We start from the raw sequence: 14,417 nt of genomic DNA, 5'->3' as shown, positions 1-14,417 counted from the left end.
ATTATGATCTTGTAAGTTGTCTTACAATTTTATATGTACAAATATTATATAAGCTCTCCTCGGCTCTATCCGGGTAGAGAGACTTTTTTTGGAAGTTTTAATAAATAAATAAATAAATAAAAAATCCAATCTACCTATTAAAAATTTTTTGAGGTTATATTTAAATAATAAAAATATGTTTGTATATTCGTTTAATCTTTATTAATAACAAAATCATATTTTACAACTTGTAAATCATCCTAATGTTATGTCACAGTCCAGTAAAAACCTTCGGTAGGTAGGTACGTAATGAAAATTAGTAGAAAGATATGAGCAATTTTTTTTAAGTAAATAATATTTTAAAAGGCCGTAAAAAGACTTGCAAACTAATTAAGGAGACCTGAATATTACCGCATGGAACGAAACGCGCGCAGCGAGTAAAGCCATGGGCGGTATCTAAGCTTGCTATTTACAAATTACAATATTACTACACCTACCTACGATTGCACTTTTTAGTTTTTTTATCAAAGTTGTTCATTTATATATATAATTTATTATGACTCTTTTTTTTAATAGGTACAAGCAACTATTTCTAATGCCTTTCTAACTTGTTCTGGCTTTGCCTAACTTATATAATGTTCATTCAGTTCTAAAGTAGGTAGTTAGGGTACCTATATCTATCACAATTTTCACAAAAATTAATACAGCCAGCACCTATTGCACAACAACCAACATAAAAATCTTAGCATATTAGTGATGTGTTTTAACAACAACCATTAATTGTTAGTTATTAATTATTATTATAGATATTAAAATAATATAAAATTTCCATCGTAACATAAATATCAGTGTATTATTTATTGTAAATGCAATCTCTATGTTATTATTCTGATTTTAACCGCTCTACTAAGGGGCAGTCCGAAATCCGTCGCTCTATGTTATTCGTTAATTAAATTCCTTATTCCTACATATTTTAACTTTTAATTCTGTTCTACGACTGAAAATAATAGAGAAAAATGTAAACCTATATAACCTATAAAGTTTAATACAGTTGTCATGTATGTATATTATTAAAAGTAGAGTTTTTTTATATCATGTGCTTTTTTGTCGCCTTTATTTTTGAAGCGTAGTCTTACAATAAGTTAATAAGGAATAGATAAGTAGATTTTGTGTTATTAATTGATTCTCTTTTGTACACTTGTAGCAAGTAAATTAAAATATGTATTGTGTACCATAAACCATAGATTTGGAACGAGTAATAAAAGCTTGCGCGAGAGATTTTTTATAGAGCTTTTTAGGCCCGTAGCGTGGAAGGTTATTATTTTATTAATGAACAGGCAGCTAAAACTAATTCGCAATTTACGAAAGAAATAATTTCAATTTTATGAAAATATTAAAGATTTATATACAAAAACGTGTACGGTCTACATATTTAAATAAAAAATAGAACGGTAAAGCTTAATGTTATTGATTTAGATATATCTTTTTTTAATTTACTTATTTTATAAAAAGTTACGATACGATACGATAGTTTTCGATATTATGACATTTTAAAACCTATTTTCCTCGCCCGTATTTTTGCTCTACCAGAACAAATTATTTAGCTTTAAATAAGCTTTCCAATTCTTATAAGAAACTAGCGGTCCGCCCCGGCTTCGCCCGTGGTACATATTAACGTTTTCTCTACATAAGAACCATCCTCGTACTTCAAGGAATATAATAAAAAAAGAATTATCGAAATCGGTTCAGCCGTTCTCGAGTTATGGAATTACAACGAAAAGTGGCATTGATTTTTATATATTAGATAGAGATTATTTGATAACTCGGTCCGCTACAAATATCACCTCTATCAAGAGACTTTTCAAAAATTTCATATAACAGATTCATAGTCAATGTATTTAATAAAATAACATCCTAATTTTACCTCAATCTTTAACGTCTGCATTCCCGCAATCGATATTAATTATCATTGTTTGCAACCATTGCATGCATTAAAAAACATGCCCGTTCCACACCAGTCTTTATCACCACACTTACCTAAACTACAGGAAAACACGAATTTTTAACACAAACACTTCACTGTCCACTATGAAATACAATACAAGCTACGAATCTGCGAAATCGGATCCTGCTTTTAATTTTCTTACGAGAATAACGTAAAAAAAATCGTCAACAATTGAACTAACAAAGCATCCCGTAGCTATCCGAAGCTGTACTGAAATTCTAAACCCTGACTCTGGTGTCTGTGTCCAGCACCCCCCATTACTAAATTTCGTATAGACTTCGAAACGTCGTAAGTACACTGTGTGTTTGACGAAAATTATACTCTTAGCTCGTGGAATAGGGTTGAATATGTTGCAGAGGGTAACGCAGCTTCCGACCGTTTACAAAACGACCGCGCCGCTACAAGGCTATGAGAACGTATAATTTAAAGACGTAGCTCAGATACGAAGTGGGGTGATATATTCGTCTCGCTCGCTCCCGTTCAAGAGGCGGTTCTGATGTTCACTTCGCAATGTATGGTTGCTCATTTTTTGCTATTCTGTATTAAATTACGTATTATTTTGTGAATTAGATTGTGCTGCGGTGTCATATTTTTGCCTACCTGATCTTTAAGCGGGATAGTTCAGGAGCAGGTTGATGTAGATTGACGATTATGGAGCAATAAAAATATTTAATTTTCTCTATATTAATTTATTGTTATAAAAACCACAATAACAAAAGTAAAAAACTAATAAAACAGCACTGTTCTTATCCTCTATTTTATCTTTTCTTTAGGAACTTTGAAACATTGCACTTTGAAGTGATCGCACATTTGCCGGACCTGCATTGGAACAAACGAAAATTATTAATATTAAAGTTCACTCAATATTAATTTATTAACCATTATTAAAATATCTATGGCTCAACAAGAAATAGGTATCACTTGAAAATCACAATAATTAAAACAAAACATATTTTTCCGTCGGTATGGGAACATGAGTACAAAATACCAAGAAACCATAATTACATGATCCAGCATCGACATAATACAATGTAGAGACTAGAACCCTTTGAAAAAATATATTCTAGTATTTCATTAATTACTAATGATTAAAGTCCTCTATTTAATTGAATTAAGAACAGCAAAACATTTCTCCGAAGGCCCATTGATTCAATCCAACCTCTATAAGCTTAATCCATACATAACGTCGTGAAACTTTACGATTTGACAAGAGAAATGATGTTTAGACTACATTTATCAGACTGATATTTGATAGTCGTCTTTTGTTACATTTATATCGCATGGCCTCAGTGTAAAGATAAATAAATTATGGGCTTTAATACCTGGGAGGGATATGATAGCTCATTACTTTTTTATACGACGAAATTATGATGAAACCTGACATAAAACATTCAGAGTTTATGAAATTTTACAATGTTTTGTAAATTTAATTTTTATTTTATATTAAAGGTGAAGCAAGTATGGTATTTAGTAGGTATGTTGAAAAAATATTTTGTCGCTAGACATTATTCATAATGACATTTTAATTAAATCATCGCTACATATGAATTTATATAGTGTGTTGGTTTTTAATTCGCAATTTACTTCAATGTGTAACCATCTTAACTTGGTAATGTTTAAAAATTCATAGTAAAACAGTTAGCAATTTTTTTAATGAAATTACCGCTTAAAATTATCTCATTACCACCTAAGTAGTAATTCTACTTTCTAACTTGACGTTGTTAATAAAAGTTTTTAACTTCACTTACCACACACACTCCATAATGTATATGGGCACAAATCGCAAACACAGCCAGCAAGTATAAAATGCCCAGTTCGTATTGGGGCAGATATTTCGCTGCTCCCACTCCGAACACTAGGGGCACGTTTATCCAGCAAATAGTGTCACATTTCTGTTCGCTCATCTCTGCTACTATTAGACGACTCTATAATTAAAATATGTATTGAATATAATGGATTGTTATTATAGATATGGACTATAATGAAGGGAGGACTACCTATAATGAAAATCGCTTTTATAAGGGATTCATATTATGAAGTAAGTATGTTTTATTAGCATACTAAAATTAAACAAATATAATCGTTTACAAAACTGAAAAACAAATCGACAAATGCACGAAAGTTTTGATTGATGTATCAATCACTTTACGTATTTTTACACAGATGAAATCAGAATCACTTTTATACAGATGAAATCTAAAGTTTGTGAAAATATATTGATGCAGAACTTTACGCTAATGTTTATGTTATCATGGTACATAATATTATCTTGTCAAAAAGATGCATGAGTTTTTTAATACCTGTTTTAACCTGCGATGAAATATATTTATCAATAAATTAAGCAATATGTTACCGCAATATTACTAAAAAGTGTGCCAAACAGCAGGAGGAATGCTCTCAAATCGCGCTCGATGATTCCCTGTGACGTCACAGCCCAAGACGTCATCGTTCCCATCATTATTAGTATTGGCCATATTGGTCTAAGTGCATCCAGTAATGAGTACATTTTGCCTGTACGATTTTTGTATGACCTGTAAAAATAAAGTTATTTAGATAGTCTATGTGTAAAAATAAATTCACGAACGTTTTGGTTTTTGACTGCATTTGCGTTGTAACTACAAAGTAGAATCGAATGCATGTATGACTTGACTTTATGTTATAAAAAATAACCCATTGATAAATAAAAATTGGACTGTAGAGACTGAACATTTTAAAGTTATAGGTATAATATCTACCTATTATCAACTTTATACAACAGCTAGGTATTGTAAAAATTATTGACTACTAAGTTAACAATTATTAGAAAAGATCGCAACACTGAATTTCAGCGGTATTTTGTAGGTTTTATCCATTGTTTTATAGGTTTTAATTGACCTTTTTATAAAAAGCTTACTCTTTGCAAACACGTGATATATTTGTGTCTTGCTTAAAAAATAATAATTATTCGATAGTTTATTATTAAGAACCAATTAAATATAATATTTTATTACTAATTAAATTATGTTTATTATCAATCAATAGAAGCAGGTGTTCATTTTACATATTAATATGTGAATCATAATTTGAACACGTTTTAAACTTTTATGATGAAAAATAATAATTAGATGTAATAATATTTGATTAATCGTGTTATGAGTTTTAAATATAGGCATTGCGTATAGCCCGTTCAATTTAGACATAATAATTAATAGTGGTCATATAACAAAAATTGCCGGACAGCCTAGTTTTAGTGGAGAACTGAGGCTTACGTTCGTGTGCTAAAAAAGTCATACAGGGTCAAAGATCAAAAGTTTTAAAGCTATTTGGATTTTTCTCGAATTAAAAAAAAAAACATCAAACCAAAGTTCTCTACATATTCTCTACAAAAATTGTCTTTGTGATTTATTTCCTAAGACCATTCCTGAGATATCGAGATTTTAAAATTCACATTATTCTTATGGACGGCCAATTTTACCACCTAGCATTTTTAAAAATCAACTTACAAAATAACATTATACACAGCGATAGGCAGCGTGGTGAAGAGACCAGTGGCGTGGATGGCTATCTCCAGCGCTTGTACAAAGGTCATACCCAGTATGTGTGTCTTGTATACCTCGGGACCGTGGAAACCAGCTACTAGGAACATTATACTGGACACCTGGGTAATGATAGTATGCTTCTTATTATGACGTATTTTGAGTTGTGACTAGTAAGCCCTAAGAGCTAGCGCGCACGAGCAACTTTTGCCTCCGCAACTATTTTGTCTCTCCCACCCATGGGCTGGTATGAAAGTGCGCGCACGTAGCGACGCAACTCCCCATAGAGTTGATGGGAGAGACAAAATAGTTGCGGAGACAAAGTTGCTCGTGTGCGCTAGCTCTAATAATAATATGATTTGACTCAAATAGGTATACCTACGTTGTAAGATTGTACAACCGACCGCCTCCTTGGTACAGTGGTTGACGCGTGACTGGTCCTGGGTTCGATTGACGGTGGAGACGTAGAAAAAAAATGTCCCGGTCTGGTAGGACACAGAAGGCTGATCACCTACTTATACCTAAAGAAAATCGATCAGTGAAACAGATGTATAATGCATGATGCATCTGCCCCTTACCCTACTAGGGGACATGGGACTTCACATATATATTCACATATACATACGTTGTAAGAGCTTATTTTGTTTGATTTGATTGTTTATATTCGAGGATAAAATATAAACTACATATTTTTAATATTAAAAAGCTAAAAACAAAGATATTTTCTGTATTAAAAAGTATTGTTTGTTTGTTTGTATGTAAAAATGTTTGGATTTTTAATATTGAAATTCTGAATTACTCTACAAAATATTTCGATTTTTATATAGAATTTATCCTCTCTTAAAAATTGTGATTTAAATTTATTTTGATTATTATTTTAAGAAATATCTTACCCACATGCTTAGGTCATATCCCCAGGGCAAATATAGGATTCCTGTGTTGTATTTCTCCCAGTGACTCACGTAGAAATTGAGAACTACGCTTACAACTACTAAGTAGCCCCTAAAAATGAACATTTAGTCATAAAAGCAATAGTGAATTAACTACATAATATATTTTTTTTATTATAACTTTAAGGGCTGATTTTTCAATCCTTGGTTAAAACTTATTCATCGAATAACGTATTAAACTACCATTTCAAAAATGTTTTGTAATTGTCCGTATTTGACAGTTTACAAGGATTGAAAAATCGGCCCTAAGTAATATGGAGTATCTACTGTTTCAACATTTATGTTTCAGTATAACATTTTTTACTTTATAGTAAAATTGAGATGTTTGACCGTGAATTAGTGGATGGAACCGCATGGGGAATGATTGTAGCGTAATCATGATGAAATGAACACGAACAACCCCGCGGGAGGTAGCCAAGTTAGTTTAAAAATTAAATAAAACCTATTATCAAAATATTCGCAATCTAATTTAAAAGTAAACATTTTATTGTATGTAGGTGGGTTAGTATTTTCGATCAATCGTAATATTAAATCAAGAATAATAGATATTTAGGTATAAAAATGGAATAAAAAGTACTTACCTAAACACAGAAATAGAGTACTCATCCCTCCCATACACAGAGAACAGGCAGAACGGAATGAGAAACACGATATAGGAGTCGATGCCGTGGTCGAACATCTCTCCCAGAGGGCCGGACACTCCGAGCCTCCGGGCTTGCTTGCCGTCTATTCCATCTACATAATACAATATAGATTTTTCATGGATACATAATATAAATAATTGTATGAATACTGAATATAATTCGCTAGTGTAATAAATTAGGAAGATTGTAGTATTTATTACTTATTCTATGAATTGGATGTTATAAACAAAATGTAAATACGAGCATTACATGACCAACTTACCAGCTTGTTATTTTAGGTAAATAATATTTTAATAAAGAAAAATAGCATTTATTATTTAATTATATTTTGAAGCTTATGGTTCGTATCACAATATGTGATGATACACACATCGTTGTTTAATATTTGAATGTTAATTTTACTTGCAAAAGTTGCGCAACCCCGCGTTTAAATGTAGAGACCTTGTCTCACCGTATCACTACATTGATAAAATCTTGTTTTAAATCTAAAGTTTAATATAAAGGGTTAAAAAAAATTGCAAATTCAGGTACTATTATGTGGACTAGTGCCTAATAATCATATTTTCTTAATTCTTAGTAGTTTTTAGTATGTAGAGCTTTTTCTAATTGAAAAAATGAAATGAAATGAAAAAATCAAATTACCTCGATATAATTTTCCATTAGTAAAAGAAGAATTAGTAGAAGAAATCTTACCCAAATTATAAGCCAAGAACAACAGAACACCACAGATTGTGAAGATACACTGCGGTATAGGTTTCGCCCCCGGGTCTCCTCCGGACGCCGTGAGATTGTAGTCGTAGTACATTAAGAGTATAACGTTAACAAGCATGCAGACAAACCCGAGGAATGTGAGTAGATTTGGAGCTACCCATTTTGGGAATATCTGGAAATATAACGGAATTATTTTGCGAAATAAAGTAACCTACAGTCTACGTAAACGGCTCTTGGTTTTAATGTGAATGATACCTTCATTAGATTTTATATAGAAAAATTAATTAAAAGGCGCTTATTTATGGCGCCAGATAAGGTAGTAAGGTACAATTGCAAAAGATTATCATTTAGATTTTAGAGAGACACAACAACGCAAATTATTTCTTTCTAAGGCCGGTTGCAGAGCTTCACCGACCATCAGTGCGTACGTCAGTCGCGCTTGTCATATGTATGGAAATTTACGTGCAAAATATGGTCGGTCTAGCTATGAACGGTTTTATGAATTTCCATACATATATGACTAGCGCGACTGACGTACGCATTAATGGTCGGTGAAGCTCTGCAACCGGCCAAAATATTGGTACCTTCACGCTTCAACTAAATTACGTCGAACTGTAATGCACTTTATAGTTCTTATTAGTTAGTAATTCATTTTAGCTAAAATTTTTTACATTAACTTTAAACCTTTCAAATAAGCTATCTGTGGCGGAAATCTCCTGTGATTCCTCTTTATAAATCTGCAGTAGGTAGCATTTTATTAAGGCGTTAATCTTTTATGCCTTTGTCTTAAGAAAAATTGTAAAAAATACCTTTACAGCAGTGTTCCAAGCTGGATGCATCACATATTTGCTGAGTGGGCTCGTGTCTATCGCACTGTACTGAAAAAAATTATGGTCTATGACTATCTACTACATAGTATAAAACAAAGTCGCTTTCTTGGTCCCTTTATCCCTATGCATGCTTAAATCTTTTAAATTACGCACAGAATTTGATGTAGTTCCTTTTTAATAGATAGTAATTCTCGAGGAAGGTTTTTAGACAAAGCGGGCGGAAAGCGAAGGCACTTGGGAAGGCATTTGCGAAGGCATTTGCGAAGGCATTTGCGAAGGCATTCGCGAAGGCATTTGCGATGGCATTTGCGATGGCATTTGCGATGGCATTAGGCGTTATTTCGTTACGCCGATATTTCGGAAACCATCCACTTTAGGGCAAAAGTTACTGCGATTTTTTTAGAAAGTAAAGTTTCGCATCTTCTTTACCTTGAAAACTTTTTTTATAACACTTACTTTATTCTGTCTAATATTTTAGTGGCTATAACGCCCAAGCTATAGCTAACAATAATTTTCATTCAACATATTTGATAATCTATTCACAGAATCGATAGTATATTAACCTTACTGAATCATACAGCGATTATCATCGACTGAACAGCTATTATTATCATCTTTTTCGTTAGAAACGGTAGAAGATAGTCTAGTTTTCTTTTAAATAAGGAAGTCAAACGAAGAGTCATTTAAATTTGTATTCTTGTTTATGAAATATACAGTTCCTGTGTATGAAAAAATATCGGCCGAATTGAGCACCTCCTCCTTTTTTTGAAGTCGGTTAAAAATAAACCTTTCAGTAATCTATACATATAATAAAATCGTAGGAAAGTCAAAACTGTACATTGAATATTTTTTTAAAAGAATACCTGGGCCGTGATCTATAATCGATATAGAAGCCAAAAACATAGTTTTTAGAATTTTTGTCTGTTTGTCTGTTTGTCTGTTTGTCTGTATGTTTGTCTGAGCTAATCTCGAAAAGTACTGCATAGATTGACTTCAAATTTTGCATGAATATTACTAACAGGTCGGGTGAGGCTATAGGCTACATATTATCAAGCTATCACCTACGGGGGAGGAGCTGTGAACCTTTATTTTTCTTACGTATTCCGTGTATTACGACAGCGTACAATCTAAAGACTCATGTTTAAATGTTGGTTTCGAGTAAGCCATGCTATTATCTAGCTTTACAAAATAAAAACTATGTCATTTACGTAATTTGGGCAGAGAAACAGTTTAATGAATTTAGTAGTATAAAGACAAATTAGAAACAGCGCCATCTATTAAATGTTATAAAAATCAAATCAATTTACACGTTAACTATTGGAAATTAATAATCAAATGACGCATATATAAATGTTGTTTGACAATATCTATATTGACACTATAAAAATTATGCCATTTAAGTAACTTGGGAAGAGAAACATAGCTTAAAGAATGTAAGTTGTATAATGTTAATTTTGTAACAGCGCCATCTATGAGATTTCGTAAAAATCAAATCAATTTACATGTTAACACTACTGAACACAATGTTAAAAATTAATAATTTAAATATAATTATGTTATTTATTTATTTAACTCTTTAACCCATATCTTCCGTTCCCTATAAGATATATTTCGTGTAAATAATAAACTACATTTTTTTAAAGTGAGGGTAGATGTTTATTATTTTAAGTAAAAATAGACACCATTATCTACAGTTAATCTAATGATTGTGTTCCAAAGAGTATACTAATATATTGTTGTGTTCATTAGTTACAATTTTAAAAATCTTCGTGTTTTATAAATTTACTAGCGGCTTCGTCCGCTTTGTCTAAAACCTAATAAATTATGTACTAAAACCTTCCTCTTGAATCAGTCTATCTATTAAAAAAACCACATCAAAATCTGTTGTGAAGTTTTAAAGATTTAAGCATACAAAGGGACATAGGGACATAGGGACACAGAAAGCGACTTTTTTCATACTATGTAGTGATATTTATAAAGCAATTGAATGCCATAAAACCAAAAATATCAAATGCAATCTTCGTGTTTTGTGAATTTTCACCATCATGCGTTCCCACAAAAGGTAAGTTGTTACTTACAGGTATTTATTGAAATGAAATGAAATGAAATGAAATGAATGATTCTTTTATTATTTTGAGGTGCATTGGGAACAGAAGTTTTTACCAAATGAAACGTAAATTTTGCACTCACAACTTTACAAGTAATGTTTTTATTTTGACTTTGCGGTTATCTGATTATAATATTTATCGTTATGGCTATCGACCGACCGTACTGGGATCAGAGTAGGTACATGATATACAGTTCATCATCCAGGATTGCTTAGAGCATTTTCACACTGAAAAAGATGTTTTCTTTGAATCGTAGTTGCTTCATTTATTTATTTTTAATCATTTTACATAATATGTTTTATATTTTATAAATATATCATTTTTATTATTTAAGTAGATAAAATAAATTATGTAACGGTTTTATAAGAAAACACATTATATTTGTTATGCGACGGTGATTTCTTCCAGGCAAAAGATATTCATCAGCTCAATAAAATTGAACAGTATGTTGTTAGTTATTCTTTAGATTCACAATTGTAATGAGCATTTCCGCATGCAAGTTGTATCGTAGTTTAGATATATCATAGTTTTTACATATTAAAGTTCCAACAAAACCCTCAAATTTTTTAGTAGAGTTGAGCAAGATAATTTGAAAAATGTGCCGTGTTAAGTATTATAGAAAAGGTTAGTTCGTTGGTAATTATTATTTCTTCTTCATTTACATGTTGTTAGTAAAAATAAACTTTAACTAACAGTCAAAGTAGTCAAAGTATATTTTAACTAATACTACTTAATATCTATTATACTTATGTTCAGTATTTATCTGTATTATTATTGCTTGACAATTAATATATTTTCATGTCGTATACCAAATTATAAACATAAGTTTAATATGTAATTAGCTGGATTTATTTTTACACACTCACAGACTTATATTTTATGTTAAATGTTAAAAGAGTGTTAATATGTAGTGTAAATCATAATACATTTTTTCACAATTAAAAATAATCCTTTTTTCTGATGGTGTTGGCATTGAATTAAACCGCGCTGTCGTTTCGTTCACAAAAAGTGATGTTATGAGGAGCATATTCGGTCCTCATATCATAAAAAATCTGTGCGAAAACAATAAACACGTGTGAGGCCCTCACGGCAGATCGGGGCGGTCTGACGCGAAGTGGGGACAGCGTTGTCACTGTATCGCTCTAGCCACGCTGGTCAACAGACTTATTCGTTAGTTCAGTTTTGTATTAAGACCGCTATGACATCCAACCCGTGAGACAACCAAACCCGGTCTCCCCTACTATCCCGTGAGACCGAACCTTCACTGAGAGGGTATGACGTCACACAGCTGATCGCAAACGGCATATTGTACTATCCCGTGAGACCGAAACCCTCACTTAGAGGGAATTTCGTCTCACTACTGATCACGACAGTCATATTTTATCTCGAGAATCTGAAACTTTACTCAATATGAAGACCGTTTGACAAATGATAGGGTGCATCATAATAAGATGAACATGAGCATAAGCAATGACTAGAGTAGGCACGCGAATATTACAATTATATGAGACAAGAACGATTAATAAGTTTGCTTAATGAAAGATTAAGAATTGAAACTATTCGGTCTCTGGAAACGTACGAATAGCGAGAGGCCCGTCTTACTGCAGACAGATTTCGTCATAGTCTTAATGTCTTGAGGTAAACAATCTACGAATTCGGTGGTGTGGTCTGACAAATATAAAAGTGGGTTTGCTTATAACCTCACAATTGATTACAGATCATTTTCTGTATAGGCGATATTAACGTAGTATGTTCTTTTTGTAATGCTTTAAAGTGTAGTAAGGCGAGTCGGCTTTCGTTTGAAGATACACCGGAACCTTTCACAAAATCACTACTTTTAGAGGAAAATACTTTGCAATTAGCGTTTAGCTACTATTATGTATTCTGTGGTGCAATGTAAACTGTTATTAGACAATATTCGCTCTTATAGTAGTGCGTTTCAAATGATCCTTTGGTGCTCAATAATTATCAGAAGATCCGTTCATGCTTACTTTTAAGATACAAGGTCAAGTTTACCATTTGATAGGATCCCTTTTGCCTGAAGGCCAAGCTAAGTTTGTTTAAATATATTTTGTATTCGACTACAACGAATAGTGGAATACAAGAAATCAATATTTCTCAAATTTAAAACTGAACTCATTTCACAATTTTAGAACAGGTTAATTCGTATGTATGCAGTTTTAAATCGACATTAGAAGCTTTTCCTCAAGATGGTGATATCGGTACTCAGGAACTCCCTGGGCGTGTTATAGCGCCCAGGCCACAGTATTACAATTTTTCCTACAGTAGGGCGACGAATGTATTTTCGCATAGCAACGGAGGGGAACTCGCGGGGGGTCAAGTGACGCGGGCCACGTACCACAAACATGCTTAGTTTGTGGTATCGAGCGCGAAAGATAGTCATCGTGTTTTTAGTAAAGTTACTATGTAAACTAACGTAATTTAATACTTAGGTACATATTCTATAATGGTGTGCTCAAACTGTTAATCTACATTTAATTTAGATTATTATTTGATACTAAGTAATGTAGAATTTAAACCACATTCATGTTTTCTTCAGATTTTAAGATTTTCTTATCAGAGTGTTCAATTTTAATGTAGTTAAATTTTATAAGAGACAATAATTAAGAAAATTTTAAAATAAAGTGTCACGTATTTTTTTTAAACGACGAATGACGAAAAACGACCTAATCGCGGACGAAGTCGCGGGCAACAGCTAGTATTTAAATATATTTCCGACTATAATATATCTATTATTGATAACCATGAAATATAATCTACCTGTCTAATCTGTCGTATTATTTTAATAGATATATATATATTATATTATATATGCGTACAAAAGTCAAAAGTCAAATAACTACATAATTACCTATATCTTCATGAATAAGAAGTAATTTACTCATACAATTACCGACTTTACAATTCAATACATTCTAATGATTCTCTACAAAATTAATAATACATAACTTACCTTATAATTTTTAAAACCTTTCAAGTGTTTTTCACTTAAATACTTATAATCAAACATTATAAACAGAATTAACTACAAATTTGAGAAAATTTAGAAAAATTAACTACAAGATTGAGAAAATACAGAAAAATTAACTACAAAATTGAGAAAATATAGTTTTTCATATATTACATATTCGTTTGAGTGTTCACGGCCAACTGATAATATAGTCAGTGATAAGCAATCAATGAGTGATAAGAAGATATTAAAAAATTATGTAGGTGTGAGGTTTTGATTGCGATTTTTGAGTTATTACTGGGATTATCTTTCTTAAGTTAAGAATTTGGAAGTCTTATTAAACCGCGCCGGTTTAAAAAATCAATAAAAACTATAAACTCGATTAATTATTGGAAATTTAAGTAAATAAGTAAATCTAATATCTATAAATTCCATTTATTGTCATAAAAAGCTACCTGAGTAAAAATAGAACGGTGGTACAATAAAAAAAGCTTTCGTGAAAATTATTATATTTCACAACCTTGTGTGTTTACTGTACTATTTACATTTTCTTATATAAAACGTTGGAATTAAAAAATCTGTTTCCCAAGTAAAACGCACAGAGCAACGTTGTCACAGAGGCGTTAATTGAGTGCAGTGGTGCAGTGTGCAATTAAATATTAATTGTGTCCCGCCCGTGACAAATGCGAGCCCGGACAGCTGTT

General features: G+C 31.8%; 2 protein-coding genes across 4 annotated transcripts in view; both read right to left on the bottom strand.

Moving 5' to 3' along the window:
- LOC123701703 (eyes absent homolog 2) overlaps nt 1-2,176 on the bottom strand; it is a 49,805-nt gene extending 47,629 nt beyond the window's left edge. For 2 of the 3 annotated variants that reach the window (XM_045649206.1, XM_045649208.1), the window contains exon 1: nt 1,904-2,176. Coding sequence is in view for 1 of the 3 variants with exons in the window: in XM_045649208.1 (XP_045505164.1) it covers nt 1,904-1,924 (21 nt within the window). In the remaining 2 variants the exon portion in view is untranslated. The remainder of the gene's footprint in view (nt 1-1,903) is intronic. The other variant, XM_045649207.1, reaches the window with a different exon arrangement.
- Nucleotides 2,177-2,711: 535 nt separating this feature from the next.
- LOC123701710 (ethanolaminephosphotransferase 1-like) lies at nt 2,712-13,901 on the bottom strand. Its single transcript, XM_045649217.1, has 9 exons — nt 13,717-13,901; nt 8,614-8,682; nt 7,787-7,976; nt 7,031-7,184; nt 6,393-6,501; nt 5,467-5,621; nt 4,338-4,515; nt 3,733-3,909; nt 2,712-2,803 (listed from the first exon to the last, which is right to left on the bottom strand). The coding sequence occupies exons 1-9, from the start codon at nt 13,771-13,773 to the stop codon at nt 2,738-2,740; spliced, it is 1,155 nt and encodes a 384-aa protein (XP_045505173.1). The 5' UTR covers nt 13,774-13,901; the 3' UTR covers nt 2,712-2,737.
- Between the last annotated feature and the right edge of the window lie 516 nt (nt 13,902-14,417).

The sequence above is a fragment of the Colias croceus genome, chromosome 22 (assembly GCF_905220415.1).
Source record: "Colias croceus chromosome 22, ilColCroc2.1".
NCBI classification, from domain to species: domain Eukaryota; kingdom Metazoa; phylum Arthropoda; class Insecta; order Lepidoptera; family Pieridae; genus Colias; species Colias croceus.
The sequence above is the reverse complement of the archived record's forward strand: the minus strand, read 5'-3'. Positions and strand labels throughout refer to the sequence as shown.

Coding starts and splice junctions, on each gene's coding strand:
- LOC123701710 (XM_045649217.1), bottom strand. CDS start 13,773: ATGTTTGATTATAAGTATTTAAGTGAAAAACACTTGAAAGGTTTTAAA. Junction 7,977..8,613: donor CTTGGAACACTGCTGTAAAG/GTATTTTTTACA, acceptor TTATATTTCCAG/ATATTCCCAAAATGGGTAGC. Junction 7,185..7,786: donor GTTCTTGGCTTATAATTTGG/GTAAGATTTCTT, acceptor TGTATTATGTAG/ATGGAATAGACGGCAAGCAA.